Source organism: Apis cerana, linkage group LG4 (assembly GCF_029169275.1).
Source record: "Apis cerana isolate GH-2021 linkage group LG4, AcerK_1.0, whole genome shotgun sequence".
In the NCBI taxonomy this organism is placed as follows: domain Eukaryota; kingdom Metazoa; phylum Arthropoda; class Insecta; order Hymenoptera; family Apidae; genus Apis; species Apis cerana.
In genome coordinates this window covers 12,003,248-12,019,228 of record NC_083855.1, presented here as the reverse complement: position 1 = coordinate 12,019,228, position 15,981 = coordinate 12,003,248, and the positions used below count along the sequence as shown (strand labels likewise).

Here is a 15,981-nt window from a genome sequence, read left to right as displayed (position 1 = left end):
TGGACGAGTTCCAAAACCTCGTCCAACAATCGCCTCGTCGTACGAACCTTCCCTTCCCTTCCTTTCCCTTCCTTCGATCGACCGATCGATCACGGATCGATTGGAAATCGCGTCACGATCCACGATCTCCGAGCTTGGCCACATACCAACAGCTTGGCACCATCTAAGCTCGTGATCGTGCCGCGACTTCCACGCGACTGCTTCCCTTAAATCGCGATCGAAAGGAGGGAGAGGATGAGAGAGAGAGAGAATGTTCGTTTGACGTAGGAGCCGTCTCTTCCTACCTAGAACCTCGGTCGAGAGCCTCCGCTTCGTGTAAATAGCTCTGAGATCGTCGTTGGCGGGCGTAGCGGCGGTCGAGGCAGCCGAAACCACGTTCTCGCGGGGCTCGTCCTCTCTGGTGCCTTGCACGAATAGCCGGCCACCCTTGCTGAACCGATATATCGACATGATGTCGTGTTGTTGTCAACAACAACGAAACGTCAACCTTTATTCTCCCCCGTCTCGTGTCTTTTCCGCGCGGGGAGGATTCCGATTCCCTCCAACGAGCTAACATCGACCTCCGGGAAAAGAGGTTCGGCACGTACGGCCACTCATTCGTGGCCTTATCCGGCGTCTCGGTTCTCTCCTCGCTTACTCACGGCACGCGCGGCCGCGCTCGTGAAAGCCGATTATATCGAGAATCGACGTATCCAACGAGATCCCGCGCCGAGATTCGAAAAAAACGAATTATCGTTTCACCGAACACGATTCTTATCGAACGTGCGAATGGAAGGAAAAAGCGATCGACGATAGCGCGAGGATGTAGATCGTCGACTGGAAAGAGGATGATCGTGGAGAACCGTGATGTTCACTGGACCAGAAGGCGATGTCGAGGGAGAAGGGAAGGAGGAGAGGAGGGCGATTATTAGATGTAAGATGCGAAAAGATGAGACGACGGAGAAGAGATGTTGTTGGAAATTGTTGGTCAAGGGGAGAGGGAATGATAAGATTCGAGGAATTAGGTGGTTATCGAAGACACTCGATTACGCCATGTACATACACCGTGCGCGTATCGCGAACCGACTGCCTCGCACTACAGGTAGCTGATCGAGAGGCGCAGAGATCCCCACTTCGAGTTCGTTTCGTGCTTCTTTGCGCGTTCGTTCGCTCGCACGTTTCACCGGTAAGGCTTCGCGATGATGTGGTTCGTCGTAGGTTGTCCCTTAGCTGCCGTCGCAGCCGCGACACGTGTGCGTGTCTCCGTTCCTTCCTTCGATTATTTCCAACGATTATTTCGATACGAACTTGGCCGAGCGAAACGCGGTGGTGAAAAAAAAAAAAAAAGAACAGAAGATCGAACAGCGATTCACCGAACGACCGACAGCGTGTCGCGTCGTATCCGGCTGCCGTCGCGAGAGTAGGCCAACGAAATGCGCACAGGTGAGAGACGCCTCCGACATTCCCCCCTCCCCCTCACCGTTCCCCACTCTCTTTTTCTCTAACGTCCCTTCCTCCGTCTCCTCCCGCGTCGATCACCGCTCGTGCCTGTCATGCCATAGCACGCGTATGCTCCCCATTCCGTCCTCCGTTTCGCTTCACCGTCCTCTTCTTCTTCTTCTTCTTCTTCTTCTTTTTTTGCTTCTTCTTTTGCTTCCGCAAAAACAAATCGATTTTGTCCTCGATCGCTATTTTTTTCTGCTATAATTCTGCTGCAACAGCGAGAGCGCATGCGCCCGCGATATCGGCCGAGCGATCGGTCGGGGAAACAGAGAGACCGTTGCAACGAGGCGAAACGCTCGGAGGGGAGAGAGGGGGGGAGAGGCCCACTTCGCGACGCTTCGTTTGCCGTTCGTCGCGCATCGTGTCCTTCCTCCTTTTCCTTTTCCAGAGATTTTACGATTCACCGTGGCGCGGTAAGCGCCGCCTTCGTCCAACGATGCACCGATTACAGTAAATCGCGCACTTACCTAATTCGTGCCGTCGCGTCACTCGCTCTTTATCTCTATCTCTCTCTCTCTCTCTTTCGATTTAATTAATAATACGCGTCGAGAGGGAGGGGGGAAAGAGCGCGAGAACCGAGAACAGCCAGCAGGGAAACGAAAACAATGCCTAAATAAGCGGTGTTGAGTCGAAAGAAGCGAAAAATAGGACGCGTCGCGTCCCTGAGCGTTGCGAGCGCGAAGGAGGAGAGAAAAAAAGGAACGGAAAACGACTCGAGTTGCGCGCGGTTCGCTTCACACCGGACGTGACGTCATCGCGCGCCCGCAACCGCTCGGCTTGAGCATTCGTTTCCGCTACGATACCAGCCGCGCGAACCGATCGTTCCAAGATCCTACGGGATTCTTCGTAATTCTCTGATTCGTTTTATTTTTTTTTTTTTTTTTTACGAAACATCGAGTAACAATTGTTTCGAAGAGATAGCTTCGCTAACGATCGCTCGTTCGATTCGAGAAAAATTCTTGCGCGATGTCACGATAGAAAGGATGCAAAGTGAGAATACGAGGGCGCGAAAGAAAGACGAAGAAGAAACGATGGAACAACGCGTTTAAAAAGACACGGGTTCGCTCACAGGTTGACCTTGGCCGATTGCGTCATTCGTGCGTTTTTTGTATTCGGTGCTCGATCGACTGATTTCCATTATCATAATTACAAGGTGGGTAGGTGGGTCTCGCGACCACGAGAGGAAAAGACCACGAGAGACACGGCAGGATATGGCTCTTCTACGATCTGTCCATCTCCCACGTCTCGGAATTCCACACGACCGTCAACCTTCCCTCGAACGCGACGTAACGCGCGAAAACTACCATAAACGGACAGATGTATCGGCCGGACGGAAGGAAGGACGGTCGTCACCGGCGGCTATGAAAAATGACGCCGTTTCTCTAGGAAAACAGCTTGGAACAGTTGGCTCGAATCGTTCTGCGCTTCCGTGTGTGGGACGATAGCTCGGTCACGAACCACGAGTGGCTTCGAGCGCCATCTAGCATTTCGATCGTTTCGCGCGGTCGATAAGTGATCGAGCCGGCAGCAAGATTTCTTTTTTCGAAGTAAAAAAAAAAAGAAAAAAAAATCGTTCTCGATTCCTTTTTTTCGCTGCGGGAACCACTACGGCATAAAAATGTAGGGAATGGAACTTACCTTGCGTCGCCAGCTCTGCGGCGCGAAACAGAACAAAAAACAGACACTATTAGATACAGATGCTGATCGAAGCAGTTACTTAGTAAGTAAATATAAAGGGGAGGGACAAGCTTGTATCGGAGACCACTTCTCGGCCTCTCGAAGTGCGAACGATTCGAGGGACGATGACGCGTTTGATCGCTACGGAAACACAGTCTCCCCTTTGTGCGATCGCGTAACACGGTTACACTGGAGCGCGATAGCGCGATCGATGGCTCGCGTTCCAGGTTTTTTGCATCTACGGACGAACCGACGTCCGGGGATCGGCCTACTGTTCGCTACTCTTCTCGAACGGCGGCGCCGTCTCTCCTCGCGTAATCGCGTTCCCGATCCGTTCCGTGGCGTGTGCTACGGCTCCCTCTCCTCTTTCCTTCCTCCTCGTTCGCCCGGCGCGTGGAAAACGAGAGCGTCGTTTTTTTCACCCTGCGCGAACGCGATACGGTTTCTCGAAAGAAAGCGAAATCTCTCTCGGTCGGTATCGCAGTTGCTCGAAGGCGAAACGCGATATATTATTTGAACGCATATTGAACGGGATGGTCGTTCTTCCTTGGGAAGAATCGCGGCTCGAAAGGGCGAACCAGGTGTCGAGATATTTCTTATCGGTTATTGGACTCGATGGTGTATCGTTCGTGAAAGCGTCGTAATCTACGATAATCGTTGGGGGAAGGGCGGCAGATGCGGGGTATTCACTCACCTGGAAATGTAGTATGATGGTCCATATCAAACCTAGGGTCAGCTTTGGGTTTCCGTCCACGATATCCTCGGCACGTATATTGACGAGTTTGATTTTCTTATAACGTAAAAAGTCAAGAGCCATCTGCACGTTTTGCAGCATGTGGAAACGCATCCGACCTCGTTCTCGCGGCTAAAAAAAAAAATCTCGCATTTAAAATCGTCCATGGGATCGTCATTGTCACGGTTAACGCTCGGTTGCCGTGGATCCAATTAACTATCATCCAACTGTTTTATCTTAATCGATCTCTTCTCCCTTTCCAATTCGATTCTATCCGCGTTTGAAAAAACAAATATCCATCCATCGCGTATACATGTATATATAGCGATGGGTTTGAGCGGAGTTGGTTAATCGAGCCAAGTTAGTCCCACCCCCGATTCTTACGTAATTTTCACCCTGCCAACAGACGTTTGAGCGGAACAGAGCGCCAATTGTCCATCTCCAAGGGAATACTTACGAGATGCTCGCCCGAGAGAACCTCCAGCAAGGAAATGAGGTTGTACCCGTCCCGCAGGTCTTCGAACAAATCTCCGACATGTCTGCTGGCCTGCAACAACGATTTCACGCATCAGTGCACTGGTAAATCGCTTCCTTGTTCAAGTGTCTGCCCGACAACTGAAAATAAAAACAGGCAATCGAATCGATCGAAACAGACGGACTGGGGGGGGGCAGAAAAATAATTAATTCCCCAACTATAAAATGCGGATGAACAAAAAAGACACAGAAAGGGCACATTGGACGTCGAACGAACACAAAACAAACGTACAAGCTCTACGAACGTGCACGAAAAAAACATAAACGTATACAAAAATGAACGTACAGAGATAAGGAAAAGGAGGGGATAGGTGTTAGAAAGGGATAAACAACAATGCAAACGCGGCAATCGTAATCCTCAAAGTCGCGGTTAAGGTTTATTTTCAGTGATAAATCTTCGGTATCGGTACGTTATCACGAGAAAATTTAATCATCGATAATTACGCCGCTTTTTCTCTCTCTTTTTTTTTTTCATCTACTACGATTCGCAACGCTTGCATTCGTTGCTTGGTCCATCGAAATTTTTTTAAGATAAAAAAATGAGAGAAAGAGGGATATGGATATATCGCATTTGCCATCGCTCGAAGACCACGTGCGCGATAAGGAAATTTTATCCTTGGAAAAAAAAACGTTTCGTCAGCTTTTTCTTCTTCTTTTTTCTTCCTTCGACAAATGGCGTCATTTGATTCTTTCCGTGGCCAGCTGCGGCAATGACGTAACATTGGGATAAAATTCCTGGATATTGGTCGAGCGATGACAAACGTATACGAGACGTAACGTCCCGTTTCGACTCGGGAGGGACACAGTTACTTGGAAGTAGTTAGATCGATTCCGTGGACGTTCTGTATATTCTCTCCGTGGAGCATGCGAGAAAAAAAAAAATAATCCTTTCTAACATTGGCAACATCGTTAACGACACCTGAGCCGTGAACTTACAGTGGGGGAACAGCATGGTTGATTGTTGACAAGGACGCACACGTGCAGGCACGTGTAAGTCTGAAAAAAACATGGATTGAGACAAGGATCACGCGTCACGTCGAATTATGCGTGTGATTTTTCGCGATCGAAAAGTAGGGGAAGATTCATCGCGTGCATAATTATAGATCGTGAATCTATCCCGCTGCTGCTCGCACGGACGAGTGGCCCTCGAGCAGAGAGGAGGAGTCCTCCTCTTTGCCTCATGCGAGAATGAACAGAAGCAAAAGGGGTTGACTTCCCCTTTGAGAGGGCGATTCACGAGGATCTGCGCTCGATGATCCTTAATCGCACGTCGAAGCGTCAAAGAACGCTCGTAGTGAATACGCTCATGCGTCGAAAATTGTCAAATTATAGTCTCGTGCATCTTTTTCCAACTCGTGCAACAATTGAAAAAAAAAAACGCGTTACGCTCACGCCACGTTTAGTGAAACGATTCTTCTATTAGGCCGTGACTAAGTTAAAAATAATAATGCCAATGGAATTTTTTTCCATCGTTGATCAAGCCGATACTTAACGAGCCAAGTAAATGCACTGCGTAATTAAAAAACTTAGTCAACGACGATAATATGGTGGTAATAATAAGAGAGGAAGCTCATTAACCAAGGTTCTTTTTTTTTTCTTATTTTTTTTTTTTTCTTGCACGAGCAACAAGTTGCCCAAGATTCTTTCTTCCACCATGTTTCAACTGTGCTATCGAACGTTTGCGTTTAACGATCATCCGATAATCCAAGATAAAAACAGAAGCGAAACCACTCGTCCGGCTCGCGATGAACTCCGTTTCCAAGGAGAATATACCGGTGTTGATTCATACCTTGACGTATTTCCAGTGCTGGGGGCCGAGTGCGTGAAAAAAAAAACGATCGAAAGCATTATAATTATGAGTTTTCATCCCTCGAAATTCTTACTTAAACGCGTTCATATAGAACGATTATTCCCGCGCGAGAACAATCGATCCGTTGTGTCGCGGGGGGAAGCGTCGCGATAAGCGACACATCGTCTATTTTCCACGCGCGAGAGCGGAAGAAAACAGAGATGGATCTCTCGAGGGAGGGGAACAACGACCGATCGATCGCCCGAGAAGAGGCGACGATCGATAAAAAAAAAAAAAAGAACAGTCGATGGACGTTTTTACGGCGATCGATCGTGAAAGATAAAAAAAAAGAAAAAAGAAATCAATAAGAATTCGAGAGAACGAATTTTCTCTCTTTTTCTGAAAACGAACTAGTCGATGTTTCTAAGGAAGGGTGTGTTCTCGTTCCTTTATTATTATTCAATGGATCGGAATTCATGGACGAAACAAGTTACTTCAGCGGATCATTTCCTGCCGCGAACGAACGGGTTACGCAACCGACGGCCGGTGCGTCATCATAGCGAGGCATGCACTCGAGCGGTTATTTTTCCTTTTTTCTTCCTTTCTTTCTTTCTTTCTTTCTTTCTCATTTCTCTTCGACTCGAACGAAACGCATCTCGAACTGATTAACTGATTGACTGACTGATTGACTGACTAACTGACTGGCTGGCTGTATCCGCGTACGTAACTACCTACTTAACTACCTACTTCTTACAAGAGATGGTAAATCGGGAACGTGGCTCGCGGAGAACGCTTCCGAATAAGGTCAGAGTTACGAGAGGAAAGGTGGGCGCGCACGGTAGGATCGAGCAGGTAGGCAGCCAAAGAGAAGCAGTAGCGAGCGACGCGCAAACACGCAGTACCGTTCGCCGTATTACTACCCTGGAATTCATTATAAACGCGAGCTCGGTCGACTTGAAGAAAAAAACGAACGAGTCGACAAAAACGCGTTCGTTCGTTCGTCCGTCCGTCGTTCGTCTCTGCGCTCTCTGGCATAATAGGAAAAAAGAAATTTGGCATCGTAGCAAGGATCGCAATTATCGGACGACGTCCTTCTTTTTTTCCTTTTTATTGCTTGAGCTTGAGTGTATACGAGTGAAGGAGAGAGAGAGAGAAAGAGATTCGAAAGAAGGAAAAGGATGGAGGATGTAAATAATACATTTGAGAGCAGGTAAAATTCTCGAGAATCGCTATTGAGAGAAAGAGAAAGAGTAACTTTCACCTTGAAAAGCAGCTCTCGAAAGTTTTGCCTTCGAACGTTGTTCGCATTATATCCGAAGGGAAGGATGAGTAATTCCTCGTGTCTCCCGAGGCGCCGGGTATATCGGCAGCGGGGTCGAAGAGCTCTAACTCTAACATAGAAAGAAAATAAGGCTCGATAACCCTCGAAATACCGATCGAGTTATACTAGCCACTTACAGAACGCTTCAACCTCGCCTCTCCTCCCTTTCGCTCTTCTCCTTTGCCTTCGCAACGTCCAACGTAACGAGAAAGCAACGCGAAGAATGTATCGTTCCTCGATTTATCATCTTTCTCTCTCTCTGCCTCTGCTTCATCCTCTCGTTCCTCCTCGTCCCTTTCCAACAATCATCGTTCGACAAATTCGATTCTAAATTTCGTTTGCTCTTTTTTTTTGTCCTTCCCGAAAACAGAAGAAGAAAAGGAAGAAGAAGAAATGCGTCATTCGCGAGAAGAAACGAGAAGAGGACGAGAGTCACGTGAGATCAAGGCTAACGCGTCTCGAGTTGCAAGAATTGTTCGCGGTCGCGTGGCGTGTCGTCGGCGTCGGCGTCGTGGACGTCGCCGTGGTCACTCGCGATAATGCTGCTGCTGCTGGTGATGGTGGCGATGTTCGGGGGTCATTGGCATGTTGCGATCTCAGCGTCAGAATCGGGTACTGGCATCGATGGAATCGCCCGTTCGAATAGACGCGCACAGCCATCGCCGACGGCACTCGTTCTTTTTTCTCCACGCGCCGCCGCCGTGGAATGCGTACAGTGGCGTTGGAAACAGTGGCGCCGTTTGTTCGGCCCATGCGCCGCACCAACGGACGATCTGTTCGAATCTCGTTAATCGATCGCGTAAAAAAAAAAGAAAGAGAATACAGGGAGTCGAGGGTGAAGTTTCTGACGCGAAAGGGGGGAAAAAAACGAAAGGTGAAACTCGTCACGCGTGAAGTATATATATATATATTTGATTTTCTCGATTTCACCCACTCGGTTTCCTCGATACGTTACCTTCTATAGCAACGCGTGAAATACCCTCCTGGAAGGGATTACGGTCGGCCCACGCGCACAGCCTACGTGGGAAAAGAGACGGGTGCAGGAACATGCATGACACACGCATATACGCATATATATATACATATATATATATATACGTACGTGGTATATATAGGTATATACCGAGGGGCGAACGAGAAGGTCCCCTATATCGTTTACGTATGTGGTTACGAAACAGCTGGTTGTCCAGGCGTTGCGCGTCGCTGCTCTCGTATGCTCACCTATCAGGTGTTTCGATATACTCTCTCGCCTCGACTCCACCAGCCGTGGCCTCCCGCTAAGGCCACCCGCTCTAAAATTAGTTCGCATCGTTCGATATTTCGAAGGAAGGGCCACGGGTTAACTCGCTTCTCTTCCCTTCCTAAGTAATTTCGATTTCAACCTTTTTTCTGCGAACCTTATCTTTATTGTGGATCGGATCGTTAAAACCGAGAGAAACGAAGAGTTCGTTTTAGAATTGCGAATCGACTGTACGCGTGCGTGTACGTATACACGTGTGCATGCACACGTCCATCGACTGCCCGACTCGCAGTTGAAAAGGGGGGGGAAAAAAAAACACTTTCCTTCGAATCGAGAGAAGGCTGCTTACCTTTTTCAGATGCTTGTTCACCCATTTGGTAAATGTTTTCTTTTGTATCGCGTCTCGTTCGTCTGAAATCACAAACAGGAGAAACAATTCGTTAGAAAATTTGATCGCGACGATCCAGAGGGCGACACTCTCGTGACGTCATCGTCACTCTCTTCCCCCTCTCCCTTCCTTAACGCCTCGCTTCGTCGCTGTTCCTACCGATTATCCTTCCATTTCCGCGTTACGTAGATAATTAATTAGAACGAATTTTCATTTTATCGCGCGTGAATCGAGCCACCCACGCAAGCAGGCATTAGGCACGAAGGCAGCGAGCGATCAAAGCAAGCGGACAGACGGACAGGCAGACGGACAGGTAGGTGGTTGCGATAGGTAGGTAACTAGGTAGGTAGGTAGATAGGTAGGTAGGTAGGTAGGTAGATGGATGGGTAGGTTGATACGTGGGAAGATAATAGGAAAAGAGCAGTCGATCGTGCAAGAAAACAAGCAAACATGGGAAAAACTTTTGCCTTTGAGTCGCCGTTGGAAGCGTTTTGCGTAATCCAAAAACCGAAAACCCCTTAAAAAAAATCCTCTTTAATTCAAGCGGGAACGAAGCAAAGGTGAAACGCGTTAATATCACCCTCTCGTTCAATATATACCCACTCCCCCTCTACCATAATCCGACTTAGCAACCATACGACATCCGTCGTCCGTTAAACGAAACAGACGGCGAAGTTCGACGACACGTCTCGATCGCGAGACGATTAATCGAGTAGGAAGGTTTTCTTTGCTCGCCCAACGGCGCAATAGCGGTTAATTACGACCGATTATCCGATTCTGTCCAGCTGTTAAATTATCTTGAATTAGTTATCCTGTGTATACTTGTCTCGAAGATCAATCAGAAATAATAATAACACCATTTCCGACTATCTCGAAGCTCTGCTCATTATCTCTGATACTACGTTCGGTTAAAGATATGTATGGGGGGGAAAAAAAAAATAGACGAAGGTGAATAAGATATTATTTGAAATAATGGTGGCATTAGTCAACGAACAGTCGGCGAACAACGGGGCTCGGTGATTTCCCTAACGTCGCGGCGCCGACGTCACGAGATAAGAAAGACAAGCCATTTGAATCGTTTTACAACGACGCTTTTATTTAAACGCCCGTTTAACGTGTACAGCCGCGTGCAACGCGGTATCTCGTTCGTACTTTGGTATACACGAATTGCCAAAGCACGTGTATATTTATATATATATATATATATACACGTTATCCGTGGTTATTCGATAAAATAAGATAAAAGAGAAAAAGAACGACCCGATCGATTAAGTTGTTCGTAACGTAAGCGTTTAAAAATAAAGAGTAACGTTTATTAACGATTGGCAAGGCATTATTAGGCTCTCGTCGATTTCGAAAGGCCTTGGAAAGAGAAAAATATATTTTCAACGTAATCGGAAGGAAACCGTTTGGCAGGGAAGAGTTTGGCATACCGAGGCGTACAATTGAGGAGATAAATTGGAGGTACAATGCTCGAGGACACCCGTTATTCCAGTTCAAACTCGCGCACGCGCGCGAAGGATTTTCGGAGTGTGCGATAACGAGGGGCAATTGGTGCCCCCCCTCCCGTCGGACACGAGCTCGAGTGAAACGAGTCGAGGAGAGGAAAAAGTTTTGAAATAAATATATCGCGATAAATTCTTTTTCGCGAGGACGAAACGGAAAATTACATTGGCCGCGTTTCCACGAACGTACGCGCGAGTATGCGCGTAATTCGCGAACGATTCTTTCGAAAAAAAACGGGTTCTCCCCCCCTCCCTCTCCCGTTTTGTCGAAACGCTTGCGAATCACGTGCAGAGACGATCGGTGAAATCGTTTCGGCGCAAGATACATTTCGCAAGCGAGACCACTATCTGCTAGGTGCGTGTGCGTGGACGAGAAGGAATCGCGAGTAAAACGAAAGAGAAGAAGAAGAAGAAAGAAGAAGAAGAAAGGAAAAAAGAATCGTTTCTAAAAGCGATTCTAAATGCGAATGATGATTCTAACTACGTTACCTAAACTCGAAACTCTAATTAGGAAGCGTTTCGCGATCTGTCGTGATAATTCGTGACGCGATATTAGATACACACACAAAGACAAAATTCAAAAATTAGTTAGTCGATGTTAAGTGAACAAGAGAGAGAGAGAAAAAAAGAAAAGGGAGAGAAAGAAATAAATGAAAATTAAAAAAAAAAAAAAAGAAATACTTTCAAAATGCACAAACAAAAAATGTTTCGCAAAAAAAGTACGCGAAATACGCGAAAGGAAAGTAAGGAAAATTCGCGAAAAATATAACAGAAAAATGGAAAAGAAGAATCCTCTCGTATCGAGAGGGGACATCCGAGTCCGTGGATCAGAGCTCATCACGAGCCGCGAACTATTTTGCCCCGGCTATTTCCGAGGCTACTTCCGCGAAACATTCGGGTCAAACGGCAAAAGGTAAACGACCTGAAAAAGATACTTCCGTTCGCGGTATAGTCTCAAACCGATACGAAACTCTAGTTTACGCGATGCGTGCAACTCCCTTTTCTCTTTCTCTCTTCGATTTCTCCGCACGGTTTCTCCTCTTCCCGGTGTTCCGACCGAGGGAATTCACGAGGGAGGAGAAGAGAATACGAGTAGAATCGCACGTATCACCGATTTTCGTGATTCTCCGTACCGTTCTATTTCCTTACACGACGAAAGGCGAAGCCAAAGCGAATTCTCGATGATGAGAAAAGAATTAAAAAAAAAAAAAGAAAAAAAAAAGGGAGGAGATATTGGAAAAGAATAGTTTCGTATCGAGAGGACGAGGAGAGGTCAGGGACAAGGTATTGGACGGGGTCCAGCATCGGCATGCCAACTCTTCACCTACCGTGCGCCTCGATGAACATCGCCCAGCAACCCCAGAAAGCCTGAGTGCTGCCGGAACGGTGTTCCTCCGCGGCCGCCCCTTCCACCCGCCAATTTTCCACCCGTCGTTCCATCATCCACGAAAATCCATTTTCGTTCTGACCTTTGAACTTGGACAGAGACTCCTCGTATCCGTGCTGCGATCTCTGCTCACGGTGGTGTTCCGCCACGGTATCGGCCGGATCGAAGCCGAGCCTCTCCTTGTAATAAGCCTGAGTGGACATCTCGTTAACCAGTTAAGCTCGCTACGAATCTTCTTACGAGGTTGTTTCGTAACCAGCCAACGACTGAACGACGTCTTCCCCTGTCTTCATCGGCTCTTTCTTCCTCTCTTTTTTTTCCCCTCTCTTTCTCGCGTACGCCGTAACGTTCCTTTCCTTCTTTTTCTTTCCACTATCTCGTTTTCCCCTCGTTCGCCAACATACGTGACGTACGCGCACAAAAAACAAAAACACTAACGTTTCTCCTTGTTCCCTTTCGGATCAATGTCAATCTCCCTCTTCTCGCGTATATTACAGTCTCGCAAGTTGAAAACACACGACTTACTTAAAGTAGGTAGGCTGACTTATCTTAATGGAAGGTTCGTTATTACGTATGGCACTTCAAGTCGATGGAAGACTCTCGATTCTTCCTTCAAAATTCACTTTTCCCCGTTGTGGCGTGCCTCCCCTCCCTCTCGTTTTTTCGTTTCTTTCTCGGGTCGGATATTTCGAGGACGCTGCTCGTCGCCTATAACTGTTGGGAAGAACGAACGAACGATGCGAAAAATCGGACAAGGAAGGGACTCGAGTCGAGCGTCGCTCGGAGGCGTGCGACAGCAACGAAGACGCGGCACAATGCGGACACCGAGGAGAACGGCTAATTTCGTTTGTCCGTTCGCCCGGTCTCCAGACGCGGAGAACCAAGAAGCTTAACGAATCAACGACCGAATTTATCACGGCACGTCGCAGACGTAACCACTCAACGTTTCTCGGGCAAAGTGGCTCGGTGGAGCATCGCGCGAGACGCCGGTAATCGGTCTTTCGCGGACGTCTAGTTCATCGTTCTCGCCGAGGGAACGAAAGAGACTCCCCGACTATATCCGCGCAGACACGATAAATAGAAGAGCACGAGGCAATTTTCGTTACTCTCCCGCTCGACTTTCCCGCGCGACCAATTAAACCGAACGATTCTATTACCGACAGAGAGGGGGGGGGGAGAGACGCGTCACTCGAATCGAGAACAGCGCGTATAATAAAAGTTTGAAAATTATGGAAACCAATGGGAGCTGGTAATCGGAATACGAAGAGAGAGAGAACGGTGGCAAGGATCGAGCACGCGACCGAGTCGGCGATTGTACTAACGAATGAACAACAACTGGCAGTGGCCGCGCGAGCGAGCGTACCAACGAACCAAACTGACGACGGTCCACGAGACGGTTGGTGACTGAGAGACACGGGTGCCACCCGGAGAAACCCAAGACCATCGGGATCTCCGCATATGGCAATGGAAGCAATGGCATGTGGGTGTCGTCTTCTGGATCGAAGCGAAAACGCCAATTGCGACACGCTGACACAAGGGCCCTATCCGTCTTTCACCTATGATACGTACAACTCGCGCGTTCTTTCATCCAACACATCTGGCCGTCCACGTATCTCTCCTTGGCTTTAAGCTCGGCCAAAACGCGATCGAATCGATACGATTCTTCCTTTTCGGTATTTTCTCCTTTCTCTCCCTCTCCTTTTTCTTTCTTTTTCTCGACAAAGGGCCACGATTACGTGGCCGGTCGCGAAACGTCAAACTTGGTCGTGCGACCTGACTCGACTCGACTCGACCCGACTCTGCCCGGCTCTCCCTCTAGCACCGACGGAATTAGATGCGAATAGAAAATAGAGTAACGCGTGTCACGCGCCACGCGGTGTTAGGAATAAGAACTTCTGACCGTGTGTGTCCGTCGCATTGGTTAGACGACGTGTAGAAAGTTCGAGAGAAAGTAGTGGCCCGTAACAATCGCATCTCTCGTACGTTGAAATTTTACGCAGAGACGAAACCTCTACACGTTTTTCCCTTCCTTTATAAGAGAGTAACAAAATAGCAAGGAAATGTGGAATAATCGATGACATCACGACAGGTCGAAAGCTGGAAACAGCCTGGTGTTCTTTATTCTCGTTTCTCGCCACCTACGACCGCGCGGTGAACGATATCGTCTAATAACGAAGCCGGCCGCGTTAAAAGGTGTGCAGTGGCGAGAGAGCGAGAACGAGTCGAAGGCTCGGAGGAAAGCGGACGAAAGGCACGAGGGAGGAGGAGGAAGCGCGTGTACACACGCATCGGATCGGCATAACGCGAGCTGCAAGAGGGGCCGGCTCGGCGGCATTCTTGCGGCAACGGCGCAGCAGTATAACGGGTCCATAGTCGGCTCACGGAGGACTTCTCGAGGGCTCTTTCGAAGACTCTCTCGCCGCTAGTATACAGTCCGGTTCAACCTTGAGCGCGGCAAACCGTGGCTCGCGCGCGCCACTTCTTCTCCTCGATTAATCCATCCGCCTTCTTTTCACTCCCAAAAATTTCGCAAAAATTGCACCAATTTATTTTCCTATCTCTACATCTCTCCAATTTTCTATCTAACCTCCTCCTTGTTTGCGAAGTGTCTTCGAAAGCGCGACTCGAGTTATTCTACTTGCAGAAAAAATCGAAAAAAAAAGAAATAACTAAGTTTGAAAATAATATTTTTTTGCCTATTTCCACACATAGCCATTCGTATCGGGAAATAAACAATTTCATTTATATTTGAAAACAAAATCTAAGCAAAAGAACCTTAATCTTCTTTGCACATAAAATCACTATATAATCACTTTGGATTGTCGAATTGTAATAGAAACCGAAGTAAACAAAAAAAAAAATTGTAAGCTTATTTATTAAATTCCTTAAGTAATTCCTTTTCCACCTAGAGAATCCAATACGTGAATATATCGACACCCTGTATACGATAGTCCGGAAACCCCACCTATCTCGACACCTCTCGTAATCACCGCCTCGAGGCAAAACGACGAAACGTTCACAGCCATCGATCTTTCAGAAGCATCTTTCTCAGTTGCGTCCCACTTAGGCATGCACGCAATCAATCCTGCTAACTCCTTCGCGTCGATCTACGATCTTTCGCACAAGGTAACTCCGCGAGCATTCCATCGTTCCAAAACGCGTAATTCTAGACACGCAGCGTAACACGTGTATCCCCGTTAACCTTTCCGCGTCGAAGCATCGCGAGAATCGATTTGCTCGTAACCTCGAACTTGATACGAATCGACTGCATCGAGTTAAGGACGAGTTGGCGGAATTCGGGCAACCAGTACTGCCGAATTCCAACCGGTGGATAAATTTTCGGCTGACCTTTCCTCCGAGCCTCGTTAACGTTTCGGCTAATAAATGCCTCCGGGTTCCCGCTAAGAAATCCTGTTTCCATCTCGTCCGATTCGAAACTGCAAACTGGTTTTTTCAAACGTGAAATCGAAACGAGAAGCACAGTTGAAGCTTGCGCCGAGGAGAGAAAAATATCGCAAATATTTCGTGTGATAATAAACGATAAATTTTCCGACGATCGCGTAATCTGTTCGGCAACAAACAAAGTCGATGGAGAAAATCGGATGAGGAGAGAGAGAGATGAGATCAGTGAATGGGCGCACGCGATCGAGTTCCTATCGATATATAAAGCTTACTTGCACTTTCGTCAGTCTTTTAACGCAACAACCAAATACGGGTTTCGGTGAGAACGCTGTGGAGGTCGTGGATACCAAGGTGGGGCGATATACCGACCGAACGGGTAGACGGAGAGAGCGAGAGAGAGACAGAGAAGGAGAGGGAGGCGAAAATATAACGACAGCGAGAGCGGATCGATCGATAAACAGAAGCGAACCATGTGCGAATTGGTAGTTGGAAAATAAAGGAAGTCGAGGGAAATCGGGAATGA

General features: G+C 47.8%; 1 protein-coding gene and 1 long non-coding RNA gene across 51 annotated transcripts in view; one reads left to right on the top strand and one right to left on the bottom strand.

Annotated features, from left to right (window-relative positions):
* Positions 1-15,981, bottom strand: part of LOC107993914 (microtubule-actin cross-linking factor 1) — a 75,165-nt gene that overhangs the window by 50,364 nt on the left and 8,820 nt on the right. For 36 of the 50 annotated variants that reach the window (XM_062074299.1, XM_062074298.1, XM_062074305.1 and 33 more), the window contains exons 2-7: positions 11,998-12,770; positions 9,126-9,187; positions 6,216-6,233; positions 5,363-5,422; positions 4,350-4,439; positions 3,854-4,024 (exon numbers count right to left, since the gene is read on the bottom strand). In XM_062074299.1, coding sequence (XP_061930283.1) covers positions 3,854-4,024; positions 4,350-4,439; positions 5,363-5,422; positions 6,216-6,233; positions 9,126-9,187; positions 11,998-12,259 — 663 coding nt within the window. In that variant the 5' untranslated portion in view covers positions 12,260-12,770. Of the gene's footprint in view, positions 1-284; positions 1,397-3,853; positions 4,025-4,349; positions 4,440-5,362; positions 5,423-6,215; positions 6,234-9,125; positions 9,188-11,997; positions 12,771-15,981 lie in introns of those variants that run through there. The other 14 variants (XM_062074317.1, XM_062074318.1, XM_062074324.1 and 11 more) reach the window with 9 other exon arrangements.
* On the top strand, positions 1,039-14,918 carry LOC114576996 (uncharacterized). The gene is made up of 3 exons (XR_003696652.2): positions 1,039-1,422; positions 4,299-4,471; positions 14,146-14,918. It is a non-coding gene; the product is annotated as an uncharacterized LOC114576996 (long non-coding RNA).